Raw genomic sequence first — 19009 nt, 5'->3', positions numbered from 1 at the left:
ATTGCCCAGGCCGCCAAAGTTGCCGCACCATGGGTCTAATGAGTCGTCACATGGTTGGGCCTTGGATGGGATTGTAAATTATAGGCTTTAGCGATTGTCTGCCGTATCCACCTGCCAATGGTCGAGGACGTCACCTTGGAACATAATGAGAGATACTCCGTCCTGAGTATGTTAACCGTCTGGTCCAGATAGATACACAGAGCCCGGCGGACATCCAAAGAGTGCCATCGACGTTCAGATGGGTGCTTCGGATGTGGGCAGAAATCAGGTAACACAACCTCCTGCATTCTGTGAAAAGAGGTATTAATCTTGGGCACAAATAACAGGTCAAGACGCAGCACTACATGGTCTGCATGAAATATGCAAAGATCACTCTGGATAGAAAGAACTGCAGGTTCCAAAATTCTCTGAGCAGACGTGATTGCGACCAAGAAGGCAACTTTGCAAGACAATAATTGTAAACTGGCCTTCCACAGCGGTTCATAAGATGGACCTGTGAGTGAATTTAAGACAATGGAAAGGTCTCAGGTGAGATACAGAACAGGGGGACACAGGTTAGTGGCCCCTCTCAAAAAGTGCTGAATGACAGGCTCCTGTGAAAAGGAAGGAGCACGTCTTGCAGGCAACACAGTAGCTAGCGCCGCCACCTGTCTCCGTAGAGTATTGGGGGACAGATCCCTTTCCAAACCGTCCTCCAAGAAGTCTACAACATGCGACACCGAAGCCTGCAGAGCAGGATTCCAATACGGTTGCTCCAAGAGCAAAAAGCCCACCAAGTGGCAGAATAAATCCGATGAGTGGAAGGAAGCCTGAATAGTCCGGATGGCGCATAATGAGATGTTGTCCCGTCTCAAGGCGCGCCACTCAACCGTCAGGCGGTCAGTTGAATCCAGTGGGGATCCGGGTGGACTACCACCCCCTGGTTGAGGAAATCGACGATAGGGGTATCCGCCAGGGTGGAGCGACTGACAGTGACACAAGATCGGTGAACCAAGACCTCCATGGCCAATGAGGTACCAAGAGGATGACCTCTGCTTGCTCGTCCACCATCTTGCATACCACTTTCGCCAGAAGAGGAATGGGCGGTAAGGCATAGAGAAGGCCCGTCGGCCACTGGCTGTGGATGGCATCAACGCCCTCTGCTCGAGGAGATGGAAATCGTGTGTAAAAGCGCAGAAGTTGAGCATTCGACTGGGTCACAAAGAGGTCCATTGTTGGAACGCTGAAACGCGTTGTCAGGGCCTGGAAAAGTGTTGGATTCAGGCGCCACTCCAAGGGATCGACCGTTTGGCAACTTAACCAGTCCGCCTGCACAGTGGCAGTCCCGGAGATATGTTCTGCCACTAATGACTGAAGATGGCACTCCGCCCAAAGACCCAATCTCATGGCCTCCCACATCGATTTATGTGCGCTTTTGTGGTAATGTTGTCTGTGAGCACTAGAACGTGCTTGCCCGAGACTGCTCCCAGAAAGCGACGGAGGCCTAGGTACACAGCTCGAAGCTCTAGCCAATTGATATTGTGTCATAGATCTTGGGCAGTCCACATGCCCTGAGCCAATTCTGACTCGAAGTGGGCTCCCCAGCCGGAAAGACTGGAGGAGCGTGGAGGAGTGTGGAAAGGAACCTCCTTGGCCAGTGCCGGCGACTGCCACCAGTTGAGAGACCTGAGGATGTCCTGGGGAACACGGACCTTGGCTGAAGAAGACCCTCTGCCTTCTGGAATGGCAAAAGAAACCACTGAAGGTCCCTAGCATGGAGTCGGGCCCAAGGAGTGATGGAAATGGTGGAAATCATTTTCCCTAGGAGTTGGGAGAGTAGGAATAGAGAAACCTTATGCTCCAGTTGTACCTTGCAGACAAGTTCCCGTAAACTATCCTGACGCTCCTGGGATAGATACACTCTGCCTTCAACCATGTCAATCACTGCCCCTAAGTGAAGGATACGAGTCACTGGAGTCAACTGACTCTTCTCTCTGTTGACAGTAAACCCGTGATCTGCCAGACACTGCAGGGTTGCCTGTAAATCCCAAAGAGCCCCCTGAATTGAGGTTGACAAAATTAGGATGTCAGCCAGATAACACTGGAGACGAATTGTGTGGGACCTGAGAGAGGCCGCTAACGCGGCCAAAATTTTAGTAAAACTCCTCGGGGCTGAGGACAGCCCAAAAGGCAAGGCCTTATACTGGTAATGCACCCCTGTGTAGAAAAATCACAAAAACTGCCTATGAGCAGGGAGAATAGGGACATGTAAATACGCCTCAGTAATATCTATTGAAGTGAGGAAGTCGCCCTTCCTGACAACGTCCAGAATAGATTGTAAAGACTGCATTTTGAACCTCCTGGAGACAATGTATTGGTTCAAACATTTAAGGTCAAGAATAGGTCTCCATCCCCCCCTGAGGATTTCGGAACAAGAAATAGAAGGGAATAAAACCCTAGCCCATGTTGATCCTCTGGCACCTCCTGAATAGTATTTATGAGTAGAAGGTGTATCGCAGCATCCACGAGGACCTTCTTATTTGCGTCATAAGACACTGGACAATGAATAAAGAATTGTGGGGGTGGAAAAACAAATTCCAGGGATAGACCAGATCTTACCGTATCCCTGACCCAGCAGTCAGATGTAGTTTCGTTCTAATGGTCGGCATAAAGAGCCAATCTGCTGCCAATGGGAGAACTATCATGGCAGTTAACAGCGGCGCCAGACAGAACAGCTTCCTCGTTCTCGAAAAGGCCATTTATTCATATACAGTCTACCACGGAACGACCTATCCTGCGAACCCTGTTGCCAGGAACCATACGACTCCTGAAAACAGGAAGACCCGGCCCCCCAGTCTGACCCCTGAACGGAAGGGCGATGGGAAAAGGGAAGGAATTGGGACTCCCCTCAATGCTGGGCCATTGGCAAAATCTTTCTTTTATCCTTGGTTTCGATTAGCAGCAACTCCAGACCATCACCAAACAACTTTTCCCACCAAAGGGTCTAGATGCCAGGCGCCACTTATGGCAGGCATCCACCTGCCAAGAACGCAACCAAAGCATGCGGCTTGCTGCAACAGCAGAAGCCATGACCTGAGAGGCAAATCTGGCAGAATGTAATGTGGCATCCGCTGAAAATTGTACAGCTGCCACGGCCTTGTTGAGGTCCTGTTGAATCCTGGTATCGTCAGGTGGCAATTTATCTTGTAGCTCCTTGAGCCAGAGTAATGTGGCCCAATTGAAAAATGAGGCCATGGCCGCAGAGTGAATGGCCCAAGCAGCCCCTTGAGTGCCCTTTGAAGCACTTGATCCGCACGTTTGTCATCAGGCCGCAAAGCCTCCCGAGGCTGTCCAGGGATAGCAGAACCTGCGAAGGATGCAATGATGGGGGTGTCAACCCTAGGTGATTGCAACAAGGAAGCCAAATCAGAAGCCACATTGAAATGGCGTTGATCTGTAGATGAAGGGAGCAGAGCTGTGGTCAGTGTTGATCACTGTTGCTTAACAACGGCCATGAACAAACAAGATGCCGGGATAGTGTCCACAGCCCGATCAGGTTCGGAAAAAAGAGAGGCTGCCAGCCCCTGCGATGGAGTAGATGAGACCTGACCCGCTGGTGCATGAAGTTGAGTCACCTTGATGGCTTTAAAGAGCAGGGATTTAAATAGATTAGGTGGAAAAACACCTATGAACGCTGGCTGGTCAGGTGCCAGTCCTTCATCATAGGAGAGTTCCAACTCACAGCACTCAAGCTCCTCCAAGATAGAAGGCTCGGTAATAACAGAATGATCAGGTGAACCTGCTTCATCATAGGGCATCCACCTCCTCCTGGTCAACGACCATCCACCTCCTCCTGGTCAAGATGACAGCTGGACACCGCAGAACGGTCAGAAGCTGCTCTGGAGGAATGGTGAAGACCCGCTTGAATCCCTTGTTGAATGGCCTGGGCAATGATAGCCGGCAGATTGTCAGGGAAGGGTGCACTGACACCTCCAGATTGGATAGCGGGTGGAGGTTCTGGTTCCACCCGACTGTCGCCCTGGTCCGTCTGCCGAGAAGGCAAGCTTGGGGAGACCCAGAGGTTATCTGTAGGGATAGTTAAGGATTCACAGTGCAACGACACCTGATCAACAGAAATGGTACTGGGTGAGCCAAACAAAGCGTGACTCTGCGTGGTGGGGCATCTGTGATTAGAGGACTTGGCTGCCATCTTGCCACAGATCTTGCGAAGAGAAAGGTCACGCTGCTTCTCATACTCGTTGACCGCTTTTGAGGTGGATTTATGTAGATGTGGTGCACCAGCAGAAGAAACATCGCGTGCACGGTCTGGTGACATATGTAAGGAGCCACACTCTTGCACAGAGGATGCATCCCTTCTGGGAGAGTTGGGGTCATCAGCACTCCGAGCTTTGTCAAGGTTTTAGGCATTTTAATCACAGTGCTTAAATATCAAACAGGCAAGCCAGGTATCCAGCTGCAGCAATGAGGTGAGGCTAAGAAATCTTCAACAGTGAAGCCTTGAATATGCAAGCAGGAGAAAGAGGGTTTCCTTAAGCTGAAACAGGACGGAGCTCTGTCTGTCTGTCTGTCTGTCTGTCTTGGCATTTTCAGGTCTTTTCCCGTGTAAGGTTGAGAGTATCTTGGTGACGTTTCGACGAGGTCTCACTCATCATCTGATTCACACACAAAGCAGGCTGACACACACCAGGAACACATGAAAGGACCTCAGACTCTGAGCCAAACCAGGGCCCGGGATGCTGCATCACAACCATCTGCTCAATATATCACATCACAGAACTTCAGAGGCCACAACACCAAAGCTCAGGAACAAAAGACCAGGACCACACCCACACAGGATGTTACGAAACAGCCGACCAATCTGCAAACACCCACTCCATCTACCAATCAGGATGCAACCACACAGCCAACCAACCCGCTCACAACAACACTCCCCACCTCCCCACCAGTATTTATAGAGAGACGGCAGCTCCGACCTCTTTGCTCGAGAAGCACGTAGCCAAAGACAGCAGCCTGAAAATGATCAGTGAGACCTCGTCGAAACATCGCCAAGATACTCTCAACCTTACAGGGAAAAGACCCGAAAATGCCAAGACCTATATATATATAGATATAGATATAGATATAGATATAGATATATAATCCTTACAAACATACATACACATATATATATATATGCACATACGTGTGTGTGTGTGTGTGTGTGTGTGTGTGTGTGTGTTTTCTGAGATTTTCATGGGTGTTTGTATGTAGGTCTTTGGTTATTCGGGTTTTCTCCCACGTAAAATTGGAAGTGTCTTGGCGACGTTTCAACAAAGTCTCATTCGTCATCTTCAGGCTTCAGCTTTGCTCCCAGAAGCACGAAACTGAAGCCTGAAGATGACGAATGAGACTTCGTCGAAACGTCGCCAAGACACTTCCAATTTTACACGGAGAAAACCCGAACAACCAAAGACCTATATACAAACACCGTGAAAACCTCAGAAAACATATATATATATATATATATATATATATATATATATATATATATATATATATATATATATATATATATATATATATATATATATATATATATATATACCTACCTACCTACCTACCTATGTATATATATGTAGGTATGTATGTATGTATATATATACTGGAACAAGATGGAACTCGGAACTCCTAACAGCAGGCACCAAGTTCAAATCTGCCTTCAGAAGTTAAAAACTCCAACGGTGGGCACAGATCAGAGCAACAAGGTACTGAGCCTAAAAGAGGCAACTCTTGAGGCTTGCTTGTAGGTCGGAGTTCAGCACTCCTTTCTTGAGGCTTGCTTGCAGGTCGGAGCTCTGTGCTCCTTTCCAATAGTCCAGCCGCAGCAAGAAGAGAAAAAGGTGCGAACAGGGCAGCTGTTTAAAATGGCGCCCACAGGGAAAGAAACGAAGCACGAAGCTCCAATTCCATTAGTGCCGGCTTCGCTGCTCAATTTCGGCCAATTTTGGTCACTGGGCAATGAGGGAAGCGTTCCAAGGAAAGGAACAAAGCCAGGAGGCTGAAGGGGAGCACAAAACAGCTCCGCAAAATCACCAGGCAGCAGCAGCCCTTGCTGCTCCTCCGCCGTCACTCAATTAGCTGTCAAAGTTAAAAATACTTGAAAGGACTTAAATCCAGCTTCCCTTAGGCTGCGGGAGTGCGAAACTCCACTTGCCCGCCCGCGGCAGCCTCGGGAGCGCTAGACTCCACCACTGGTTCTTTCCTGATAGCTCGATGAAACAATGGGAAGAAAGGGAAAGCTCTTTATAGTCAATTAAGATAATGAGCTTTCCAGGCAGCCGCGGGGCCCCAGCCCAGGCAAAGCCGAAGCTTTAGCCTGCGGGGACTTCTCACAAGAAAATAGAGTACTCCAATAGAGTAGTCAGAAAAACAGTCCAAAGTCAAACCAGAGTAGGAATTAATTGGTGAAAATAGCAGTTAGAATGAAGAGCAACTCTCAACATGTCAGTCCAGTCTGACGGACTGAGTCAAAAGCTGGATCCCCCAGCAAAGGAGGCGGGACCTAACAACTTTGTCAGACTCAGTTCACCAATCTGAACGGAGAAGTATCACCCATTCTGGCTGCTGTCTTCACCAATACAGAAAAGCAGTCGTTGGAGCTAAGCAGCCACCATGAGAAAGAGTTGGCGAAACAGCTGGCTCAGTTCAAATTGGATCTGAACGAGAAGGAGGCTCAGTAGAAGCACCTCACTGAGGACTACAAGCATAGGCTTCCCAAGCAGCAGGGATTGCTGTCACTATACAATGTGGTGATGTGACATCACACTTTTTGACCACATCGCTTACTAATGGAAATTCCAGTTCCAGTTGCTGTCACAACTCAAGAATTACCTAATCTATACCTTCATTTTAAGTTATCCACTCTGATTTTATAGGTCCTCAACTTACAACCATTTGTTTAGCAACCATTTGATTCACTTAACAACCATTATTCACTTCTCAACTGCAGTGATTAACAGCCATGGCAAAAAGGTCAAAATACTGGGTGTGACCCAATGAACAACACAAATTCTGGTCCCATTTGTGGTGGTAAGTCAAGGATTACCTGTATTTGGGATTGGTAGGTTTGTTTATTTGTTTGAAAGAAAGCATTTTTATTACCATAGATCAGGGGTGTCAAACTCAAGGCCCGTGGGCCAGCCTGCAGTGCTGCTGCTAGTAAAAATGGAGGTGGGGAGAGCCGCCCACAGCCGTCCCAGGTTCCGTTTTTGGCCATGACGGCCTCCTGCAGCCCTCTGCCAGCAAAAACAAAGCTCAGGAGCTCCATTTTCATTGTCAAAGGGCTGCAGGAGGCCGTTGCAGCCAAAAACAGGGCCCAGGAGCCCATTTTCATTGGCAGAGCACTCAGGCCACCACAGGTGCCCATGACAAGAGTTGTAAAACCCCGCTCTGGGGTTTGCCATACCTGGGAAAAAGTTGGGTGGTGGGCGATGATTGGGCCAGCTGGTCAGCAGTACAGCAGGGAGCCATTCTCCGGCCACTGAACAACAGATCAGGGCAAAGCTAATTGGCGGCAATGGGCGAGGGCCACCTAATTGGTGGCAAGCCAGAGAGCTGTTTTCTGGCTGCTGAACCACTGATTGAGGCTGAAGCATTGGAACCGCTGTTAAGGAGAAACCACCTTCTGGCTGGGCAAGCAGTTGTGCCTAGCTATTGGGTGGAGGCATGCCCAGAGGCTGGAAGATGACTATAAAAAGCACTGAAAGGGGAATGCTCCCAGTGCTAACTTTTCCACAGACTTGCTATAAAAGGCTTTTTGCAGACACATTGCATGCCAGGACATGCCTATTCGGCCTAAATAAACACTTTTGTTTAGTTCCAGAGTGAGTAAGCTTCTGTTTTATTTAGGTCCAGTGCTTGGATCATTGAGAAGTCAGCAACCCCTTCTTTTTCTTTTTTGTGGCTTCCCATCCTTGTTCCCCCCCACCCGCCCCCATGGGACTGGTTCGACTAGGAGGTTCCTGAATGCCTGAACGGATGGTAGGAGAGCATTGGGGCAATGGTGGAAGGGCCAGTGCCAGGGCCTGATGTGGGAGCTGTGGTGGAGCCTGCGCTGGAGGAGGTGCTCATGTCAAATGGCATGGTGGGAACAGCTCAACCAGTTGTATGGCCAAAGAAGCATGAGTCACAAGGGGTGGTGCAGCCAGCTGACAGCTGGCAGGTTGCAGACACAGTCCAAGAGCAGACCCCATAGGAGGAGTGGAGGCTGAGCTCGTCAGTGACTGAGAGGATTGGGCTCCAGCCACCAACTCCAAGCTTCTCCAATGGCCATCTGACCGAGGAGCGAGAGAGGCTTAGTTAACAGTTGATGATGAGGGGGAGTGGAGTTATTTGACCGCTCCAGGCAGCCAAAATATGGAGGTACTGCAGGAGCGGTTTGGAGAAGTGATCACCCTGCCTCGCCTGGACTTGAGTGGGGAGGGAGCTGCGGTGTGGCAGACACAGTGGACGGTGGTGCTACTGGCTCCGGCATTGCCTGCCAGGTTGACCAGCCCAAAGCTCCGCCTGGGGGCAGTTTCTAGTTTTGTCCAGGACGCCTGCAAGTGAAGTCCTTGGAGCATAGCTCATTTTTGTGGGGACTGGTTAGATGGCCAGGTCTGGCAATGGAACGGACTGCCACAGTGGGAGACAGTGGGTTCCACTGGGGCAGGCCAAGACCGGTGGGTCCTAAGCCGGCACTACAGTGGTCAGGACTGGGGTGTCAGACCAATGCTAGGCTGACTATGTCGTGTCCCACTCCTCCGCTGACGGCTGGGTCAGGGAAATCTGAATCAGGCTTGCCTCTGCAGCTCTGCCCAAAGTCCTAGCAAAGTCCTCAGAGCAGGCAGGAGACCAGTAAGTGACTTCAGCAAGATAAGTTCGACTTTTGCCTGACTCAGAGACTGCCAGAAAGTAGATCCTTTATATAGGCCATGGGGTGTGGCTCCATGACTCAGCACTCATTAAGGCCTGCCCCTCCCTTCCTTCTGTTGCCTCCGCCTATCCAATCTTCTGATGCGAGGATTACTCCAATCAGCTGTTGTTGGGAGTAAACCCTCCTCAGGCTCACCTGCTGTGGAGGAGGGGGAGGGATCTAGCTGCTCCGTTTGCCTGGGCATGGAGTCAGGGCTGGGGCAGGGAGATGCTCCTTCTTCTGCAGTTTGTGTGGGCATGGAGCCAGGACTGGGGCTGGAAGGCATACATTCCTCCATGTTCGGGAGCAGATAAGAAGGCCCCGGCTGCTCTGAGGGCGGGCAAGACACAACAGACTAGGCCCACCATGGCCCCGGGTGGCCAATGCAGTTCTGGTAACAGCCCTTGCCCTGGGAACCTCCACCGTTATAGGCCACCTTTGACGGAAACCCTGACTGCTGAGCCTTGTTCCTCAATCAAGTTATTAATCACCTGGTCTGCTATAGCTGTTTCTACCCATCACAATGAGCAATGATTGTGGCTGTGACGGCGATGCTGGAAGCTGATGCTGCAGAAAGGGTGGTGGACTTGCACAGTGGGGATGCCCAGGAGTTGGCAGACACAGACCTATTTCTAGAGGCATTACTGGTGCGATTTGAAGATGGGACCTGAATCCAATGAGCGGAGAGATCTTATCTCTGATACATAGGGGCCGGTTGTCAGCTGATTATGTCCGGGAATTCCACTGGGTAGCCGATAAATTATGGGTCTGGCCAGAGTGGTTGCTGGTCCACCAATTCAAGGCATGGCTGGACCGCACACTATTCCACGCTTCTGCTTACCGGGGCCTCCCTCACCGGCTTAGCGACTGGTACCAGGCGGTCATGAACTGGACTCAGAGCTGAGGGACTGTCGTCACAAGGGAAATGTGGGTCCTGGACCCCAGCACTTTATGGAGAAATCACCTGGCTCTGCCTGGGTGATCCCTGGTCCAACTGTAGTTCTGCCAGCAAGAGCACCAATACGGTGCTTCCGGTGCAATCAACTGGGCTACCAGGCAGCCAAATATCCAGCCCCGAATCTGCAGGCAAAGACTAGGTTCACTGGGAAGGCAGCAAATGTACCCTGTAAAACCATCGAGAAGTCCAGTATAGCATACCAGATCACCTGCAGGGGGCGGGGAGCCCCCGACAGCAGGGGAATATCAACTGACCTCCTATGAGAGCGAAGGCAATAACCCATAAAAGAACACACCCGTGAATTCAGAAAAGACGTGGGGAAGCTACCCTCTTTGCCAGAATTGGTTCACTTTTTCAGAACAAGCCTGGACAAGAAAATTGCCCAGGTAACTACCTATCAGGGCATTCCAAACCAACTGTGTGAATGGTTCCGAGTGGCCATAAAACTTGACTGCTGATTGTGCGCAAACGACATTCGGAAGCAACTGAAGGAGAGAGACTAACCAGACCGGAGACCATCCAGCCAACGAGAGATTGCAGCAACACAGCCGGCCCTAAAATCAACCCTCCCACAAAGCCAGTTGAAATGCTACCTTTGCGGAGGGATGGGCCACATCGCCTACATGCACAACCCCACCTCCGAAAATCAAACCAGAGCCACCACCCAGGGTGTGACCGGAATGAGGCCCAAGATGTGCCACCAACATGTCCCGAAAAGCCCTCCAGGCTATAGAGATCCCTCCTAACCCAGTTAAAGAAGGGGGATCTCCAACCAATGATGACCAATCACCAGATCCCTATGACAGAGAGGACGATGGTGAAGATGATCTGATGGTGAGTGAACCGATCCACCCCTTTGTCCTTCCTATACGCTTCACAGCCCCAAAGACAGGGATCCAGGGCATTTTTTAAGCCCTAATAGACTCAGGCTGCACTAGATGACTAATTAACCTAGCCACGGTCCTGAAAATGGGGATTAGAGCCAAAGTACAAGCCATCCTTGCACCCGCAGACAGTGTTTTGGAAGACAATCTTCTTTTTTGCCTCTTAACTGCCACATATTTTAGCTGGGGAAGTTTGGAGGGGGTTATTGTTGGAGCGGTAGAAAGTTAGTCATAACAACATTCCCTATTCAAGGACTTTTGCCTGCATCTGATGGAGACTGCCTGAAGATTATATTCAATTGAGTGTGAAGAGTTGATTAGACAATGTGATAAATTTGTGGGTATGGGGCAGGGCTGTGAACTGTCAACTGAGTGTGGAAAACCTGGAAGCTTTCAGATTCTGTTTTTCCCAGCTGTGCCAACATGACATCTCTAATAAATTGGAACTTTGAGTAACCTCAAGCCTCAGAGCTTTATTTCGTTGGGGATGTTCCTTGGAACCCTGACACTATGCAGTCATTGAGTTCCCGCCGGAATCAATTACATGTGAGGAACTCCAACCCCTCCGGTGGATGAACCCAGTCAGTCAGAGAGTGAAGACCTTTTGGTGAATGGGGTTGTCGAACGCTTTACAACACCTACACAACTGTTAATTCTGTAACGGGGAGAAAAATGAGACTTAAGGCATTGCTAGATTCGGGGTGCACGAAAAATTAATAAGCCCTGGTCGGGGAACTGGGCATTCAACTAAGGCCACTAAAAACTCTAGTCTCGTTCTGCCAACTTGATGGGCCCATTGCAGGGGGTGCCCCAGCCATGTTTGCCACTGAACCATTTAAACTAACGATGGTAGATCACTACGAAACCATTGCTTCCATTGTGACACTAGGGATGGACTGGGTCCTAGTTCTGGGGCTAACCTGGTTAAAGAAGTGGAACCTAAGGGTGGACAGAGGGGACCCTCCAATTCCCTAATGATGAATTAATTCGAAACGAGGAACCCCACCAGACTGAAATAACACAGAGTAAGGAGGTAGCTATGGCTGCAGCAAGTGGATTACTACTGGGCGTCCGCAGGAAATACTGGGATATGATGGATGTTTTCAATGAAGTGGCTTCAGATGAACTCCCCCCCCATAGGTCTATGGATTGTGCCATCGAGATTTTATCAAGGGCCAAACTACCTAAGCCAAAAGTTTATGCTATGACTCCCCAGGAAATGGATGAATTGTGGCACTTCATAGACAAAAACCTCAAGCGTGGGTTCATCGAACTGGCAAGACCTAAGGTAGCCGCCTCCTTCCTGTTCCAGGAGAAGGACAGCTCATTACATTTATGTGTGGATTATAGGAATTTAAATGCTATTTGCAATGAAAATCTTTATCCCCTAGCCTTAATAAAGGACATGCTGGCCTATTTCGTGAATGGGAGAACTTTTTCTAAACTAAACTTGCAGGAGGCTTATTTCTGGATCAGGATCCGAGAAGAAGACGAATGGAAAACAGCATTTAATTGTCTGCTAGGATGTTTTCAGTTCAAGGTTTTGCCAAGGGGCTCCCGCTGTTTTCATGCAGCTAATTAATGAGATACTGTATGAGCACTTATAAGGGAGTTTTGGTTTATCTTGATGATAGTGTTGTGACCCAGGTTCCTGGACCCGGACTCCTGGACTCGGATGATTCAGAAAGTGAGGGAGAAGACCTGGCAAGCCCTGCTTCTTTTGGGCCCTCTCCCTCCCTGGCACCCACTCAAAGGGAGGAGGAGGGGCCGGCAAGGCCTGATTCTCTCGAGCCTTCTTCTGATTTGGCAACGCCCCAAGAACAGTTTTGGAGTGATGCAAGACTGCGCAGACGTGACCGGCGCGCGCAGCAGAAGCAGTGTCGTGTCCCACTCCTCCGCTGACGGCCGGGTCAGGGAAATCCGAATCAGGCTTGCCTCTGCAGCTCTGCCCAAAGTCCTAGCAAAGTCCTCAGAGCAGGCAGGAGACCAGTAAGTGACTTCAGCAAGATAAGTTCGACTTTTGCCTGACTCAGAGACTGCCAGAAAGCAGATCCTTTATATAGGCCATGGGGTGTGGCTCCATGACTCAGCACTCATTAAGGCCTGCCCCTCCCTTCCTTCTGTTGCCTCCGCCTATCCAGCCTTCTGATGCGAGGGTCACACCAATCAGCAGCTGTTGGGAATAAACCCTCCTCAGGCTCACATGCTGTGGAGGAGGGGGAGGGGTCTAGCTGCTCCGTTTGCCTGGGCATGGAGTCAGGGCTGGGGCCGGGAGATGCTCCTTCTTCTGCAGTTTGTGTGGGCATGGAGCCAGGACTTGGGCCGGGAGGCATACATTCCTCAGTGTTCGGGAGCAGGTAAGAAGGCCCCGGCTGCTCTGAGGGCGGGCAAGACACAACAAGCAGCGTTGGGATAAAGCCAGGGAATGATGGTCATGCAGTGACATCTGCAGAGACTATAAATAGGAGGCGGGACTTCCTGGGTTTTTGTCTTGGACAAAGCAATGAATTTGTGCGGGCAAACTGTATCAATGGAGGGAAGAATATATTCGTGAGTAATTCTGGCCTTATCTATAATTTCCTCGTTATCTCCAGAAACTTGGCAGGCCCGTGGGTAGACGTGGCCAGGACATTTATCTATGTAAATAAAGAAGAAGAGGAGGCCTTTGACTGACTCTTTCTTGGGAGTATTGGGGGAGGAAAACAGAACAGATATACTGATTTATACTGAAATTAAGATGCAACATCGGTGCTGGAGGTTTTGAAGAAATTAAGGGCAGCTCAGTTGTTTGCCAAACTCTCTTAATGTGATTTTCATCAAGATAAGACAGATTACCTAGGGTACAGAATCTTTCACCAGGGGATAGAAATGGACCCTGCAAAAGTCAGAACAGTCCTCAAGTGGACTCACAAACAATTGCAGAGCTTCCTGGGATTTGCTAACTTTTATAGATAATTTATCCCCTCTTTTACCCAAATAGAGTTACTGATTACAAATCTGTTAAAAACCAAGTAGGTAGATAAACCAAAACCTAGCCAATCCTGAATTGGACTATGGGATGTCAAGCGGCTTTTGAAAAACTGAAAAAACTCTTTTCGTTGAACCTATATTAAAACACCCAGATCCAGGGAAACCATTTGTAATCTAGGCTGATGCCAGTGATGGGTAGTTGATACTTGTTTTACTCCAAGAAAATGAAGAACGCAAATTACAACCATGTACACCTCTATGAAGTTAACTGAAACTAAACAGAGATGGACAATATAGGAAAAGGAGGCTTTTCCCATATTGCCATCCCATACTGCCTATCTCCTTAGGTGGGCACTCCTAACTTGGAGACATTTCTTGGAAGGAAATAAAATACCTTTCCAAATATGGGCTGACCACAAGAACTTGGAAACACTCAAAACCCCACAGAAAATGTCCCTAAAATAAGTATGGTGATCACAGTACTTCCAATGCTTTAATTTCATTTTGAAGTATTTACCGGGAGGGAAAAACTTTTTTGCAGATGCCTTGTCCAGACTACCGCAATACAATAGTGTCAAGGCAGAAGTAATTAAGCCCATGATCCCAATCTCCAAATAAGCAGCTAAGGCCATCACATGATTTCAGTTGAAGAATGACCCCTCCACCTTAGACAATGCCACCACCATAAATTTCAAAAAAGCCTTAGAAACGGATTAGTGGTTTAGTGCCAATAAATGTACTTGCATAATAAAAGATGTCCCAGCTAGGAAAAGGCTGAGAACTATGCAAGCTTGTCACGACTCCACATTAGCTCCACTTTGGTTTTGTAAAAACATTACATTTACTGAAATGGCAATTCTGGTGGCCCTCATTAAAAAAGTTATGTAGTAAGCTGCCCCATTTGCGCTGTTGCTAAACCCAGGCGGGGAAAAACACGGCCTACTGCAGCCGGTGGCCGACCCTTCCGCACCATGGAGAGAGATCTCCATAGATTTCATTGTTGAATTGCCCGAGAGTTCTGGAAACATAGTGATCTGGGTTGTCACATATCTTTTCTCAAAACAGGTTAATTTCATCCCATGCCAAAAGTCCTTACAGCCAAAGCCTTGGCTAAACTGTTTTTGGTCAACATTTACTGCACGCAGGGGACCCCACAACATATTATTTTGGACAGAGGGGTCCAATTCAGGTCCAAGTTCTGGAAAAATTTTCTGAATCTATTTGGGACCAAGCAGGGACTTAGTTCTATTCATCATCCACAGACAAATTGGGCCACTGAACAAATGAACTCAGTTCTGGAACAGTACCTGCACTGTTTATTAATTACTAGCAGGACAACTGGATCTAACCACTGCCTTTTGCAGAAATAGCCTATAAAAATGCAGTTCATGCTAGCACAGGTTTTACCCCTTTCAGAGTGGTCACAGGGCAAGAATTTAATGCTATGCCTTAGTCATCCTCACATGAACCAAATATACCCTCCTTGAAACAGTCAATTTGCAAACCATTTGGCTGGTGGTCCGCAAGCCTTGAATGAAGCCAAGGCTTCATTCAAGCATAAGCAGACAAACAAAACCTAAACCTTATAAAGTGACGGACAAAGTTTAGCTTTCCACCAAGTTTCTAAAATCTATGCAGCAATCCTAAATATATTGGGCCTTTCCCCATAGTTCGTATTATTAATCCTGTCACGGTGGAATTACAACTCCCTAAATCATTATGGCAAGTCCACCCCATTTTCCATTGTAGCTTATTGAAGTCCCTCTGATCTTCGTCTGGCTACTACCCTTGTTCCTTCCCCTATTATGGTAGAGGATGAACAACATTTTGAGAACTGGATTTCTTTTTAAACTTGGTTTGAGATTCATGATTTAATTAGGGCATCTGTTGGAACCCTGACAACTGCCTTTAATTGTCCCTTGGGGAATTATCAGTTTCAGGTGATCTCGTTCGGGCTACAGGGGGCCCCTACAGTGTTCATGCAACTGATTAACAATGGTATTGCAGGAGCACCGTAATACCAGCTTCAATCCGTTCCGGGTGGTTAATGGAGTAGAGTTTGTTCCTATTCCTGAGTACCCTCAGGACCCTCCTTCCCCTACTAATCCAAATGAGTGGATGGAACCGCTAAAGGGTTATCGAGCACTGTGAAGGTGGCGTTAAGGAAAGTGGCTAAAACCAAAAGGGCTAGGCCAACAAAACCCGGGTTCCACATAAGCCCTTTTGGGTAGGGGAGAGGGTGTATCTCTGTACAAAGTACCTATGCTTGAAAGTGCCTTGTAAAAAACTGGCCCCAAAGTACCTGGGTCCCTTCCCGATAGTGAGGGTGATCAACGCAGTCACTGTGGAGTTGAAACTTTCCCGGCTATTGGAAATTTCCAGTACGGCTATTTCCTGGCTATTCACCCTGCATTTCACAGCAGTCTGCTGAAGCCTATAAGGAAGTCCATCATCTGGCCTTTACTGGCGCAGCCACAGGGCCCAGTATTGGTGAATGAGGATCATTACGAAGTAGACCAGGTATTGGATTCCTGAATCCATAGGGGAAAATTACAATATCTGATATGGTAGAAGAGATACCCATTGACAGGCGCCTCCTGGGTGGTGGATAGAGATGTGAGGGCAGCCTGACTAATCCAAAGGTTCCACAAGCAATATCCCAACAAACCACGAGTAGAAGGGGATAAGCATTCCTGATGATCTGCTAATGTAATGCCTATGTTTACTGTCTTCCAGGTGTGACCCTGGTAGAGGGGTGCTGCCTGTCAAACCCCGCTCTGGGGTTTGCCATTCCTAGGGGGAAGTTGGGTGGTGGGCGAGCGTCGGGCAAGCCCCTGCAGCAGCAAACAGAGGCTAGCTGGTCGGCAGCATGGTAGGGAGCCATTCTCTGGCTGCCGAACAGCGGATCACGGCACAGCTAATCAGCGGTGATGGGTGAGGCTCAGCTGATTGGCAGCAAGCCAGGGAGCTTGCCAACAATCAGCCACTGAACAGCTGATCAAGGCCGAAAGCATTGGAGCCGCCAAGAAGAAAAACCACCTTCTATCTGGGCAAGCAGCTGTCTGTGACTACCCGGTTGAGTTGTGCCCGGGGCGGAAGACACCTATACAAAACGCTGGAAGGCGAATGCTCCCAGTGCTGACTTTTCCACAGACTTGCTACAAAGGACTTTTTGCGGACTCATTGCGTGTCAAGACTTCGGCCTAAAGAAGCACTTTGTTTGGTTCCAGAGCAAGTAAGCTTCTGTTTCATTTAGGTCCAGTGCTTGGACCATTGAGATGAGTGATGTCATGCTGGCACGCCCACCTTGGCCTCCCGAGGTCAAACACAACCCTCATGCAGCCCTCAATGAAAAGAGTTTGACATCCCTGCAATAGATGATTGTCTACACATGCCAAATGTACAGTTTATTTTGCTAAAAATAATGTTTGATGATTAGTAATCAATAAGTCACATGCCTAACTGGCAGTAGCTTTTTAAAGTAACAGAAATATACTCACACGGATAATAAATCTAATCGCTGCACACCCAGAAGTAGCCATTACTTTGGCGCTATTAGGGACCAGATTAAATAGAGTAGGCACAATGGCTTCTGCTCCATGGTCAAATTTGTTTCCCAGAACTGTAGAAAGATGGCTGCATAAAATGAAATAAAGCAAATTATCAAAATTCATTCAACTGCCAATATAAATTTTTTAACAACTCATCATATCACAAATTGCTTTCTAGAATATTTAATTTTCCAAAATCCATTATTTGACATAAACCTTTAAGAACTTTCCTACTAAATTTCATCAGCATATATCTTAATCCAAATTTCCTTCCCCAATCCTAGCCAGCCAACACTACCCAGCTAGGAATGATGGAATGCTTTTTTTTAAAAATAATGACAGATAGTCCTCGACTTACGACTACAATTGAGCCCAAAATTTATGTTGCTAAGTGAGAAATTTGTTGTGAGTTTTGCCCCATTTTATGACTTTTCTTTTATTATTATTATTATTATTATTATTATTATTATTATTATTATTATTATTATTATTATTATTATTATTATTATTTATTCGATTTTTATACTGCCCTTCTCCTGAAGGACTCAGGGCGGTGTACAGCCAAGGTAAAACAAACAGTGCAATATACAATTAAAATACGAATTAAAAAACTTATTACATAATTGGCCTAAAACTTTGGAACATATAAAACTAAAACCCATTAAAAATTCATTATAAAAATTTAAAACCAATAAAATTTAAGCCAGCCCTGCGCGAATAAATAAATGTGTTTTCAATTCGCGGCGGAAGGTCCGAAGGTCAGGTATTTGGCGTAAACCCAGGGGAAGTTCGTTCCAGAGGGTAGGAGCCCCCACAGAAAAGGATCTTCCCCTGGGGGCCGCCAGCCGACATTGTTTGGCGGACGGCACCCTGAGAAGTCCCTCTCTGTGTGAGCGTACGGGTCGGTGGGAGGCATGAGGTAACTGCAGGCGGTCCCATAAGTACCCAGGCCCTAAGCCATGGAGCGCTTTAAAGGTAGTAACCAAAACCTTAAAGTGCACCCGAAAGGCAACAGGAAGCCAGTGCAGTCTGCGCAGGAGTGGTGTTACGTGGGAGCTACGTGAAGCTCCCTCTATCACCCGCGCAGCTGCATTCTGGACTAACTGAAGCCTCCGGGTGCACCTCAAGGGGAGCCCCATGTAGAGAGCATTACAATAATCCAAGCGGGAGGTAACGAGCGCATGAGTGACTGTGCACAAGGCATCCCGATCAAGGAAGGGGCGCAACTGACGAACCAGGCGAACCTGGTGGAAGGCCCTCCTGGAGACGGCTGTCAAATGATCTTCAAATGACAGCCGTTCATCCAGGAGAACACCCAAGTTGCGCACCCTATCCTTTGGGGCCAATAACTCGCCTCCATCGGGGTGCCGGCATCCACAGCCACTCCGTCTTGGAGGGATTGAGCTTGAGCCTGTTCCTCCCCATCCAGACCTGTACGGCTTCCAAACACCGGGTCAGCACTTCAACAGCTTCGTTGGGGTGGCCTGGGGTGGAAAAGTACAGCTGAGTATCATCAGCGTACAGCTGGTATCTCACCCCAAAGCCACTGATGAACTCACCCAGCGGCTTCATATAGATGTTGAACAGAAGGGGCGAGAGAATCGACCCATGGCACCCCACAAGTGAGGCACCTCGCAGCCAACCTCTGCCCCCGTCAACACCGTCTGCGACCGGTCGGAGAGATAGGAGGAGAACCACCGATAAACGGTGCCTC

The 19009-nt window shown here is 48.4% G+C and overlaps 1 protein-coding gene across 7 annotated transcripts in view; it reads right to left on the bottom strand.

Annotated features, from left to right (window-relative positions):
• The window catches only part of CLASP2 (cytoplasmic linker associated protein 2), a 425149-nt gene that overhangs the window by 218819 nt on the left and 187321 nt on the right, over positions 1 to 19009 (bottom strand). For all 7 annotated transcript variants that reach the window (XM_058184362.1, XM_058184359.1, XM_058184356.1 and 4 more), the window contains one exon: positions 17245 to 17380. In XM_058184362.1, coding sequence (XP_058040345.1) covers positions 17245 to 17380 — 136 coding nt within the window. The remainder of the gene's footprint in view (positions 1 to 17244; positions 17381 to 19009) is intronic.

This window comes from Ahaetulla prasina, chromosome 4 (assembly GCF_028640845.1).
Source record: "Ahaetulla prasina isolate Xishuangbanna chromosome 4, ASM2864084v1, whole genome shotgun sequence".
In the NCBI taxonomy this organism is placed as follows: domain Eukaryota; kingdom Metazoa; phylum Chordata; class Lepidosauria; order Squamata; family Colubridae; genus Ahaetulla; species Ahaetulla prasina.
This window is presented reverse-complemented; position numbering and strand designations above follow the sequence as displayed.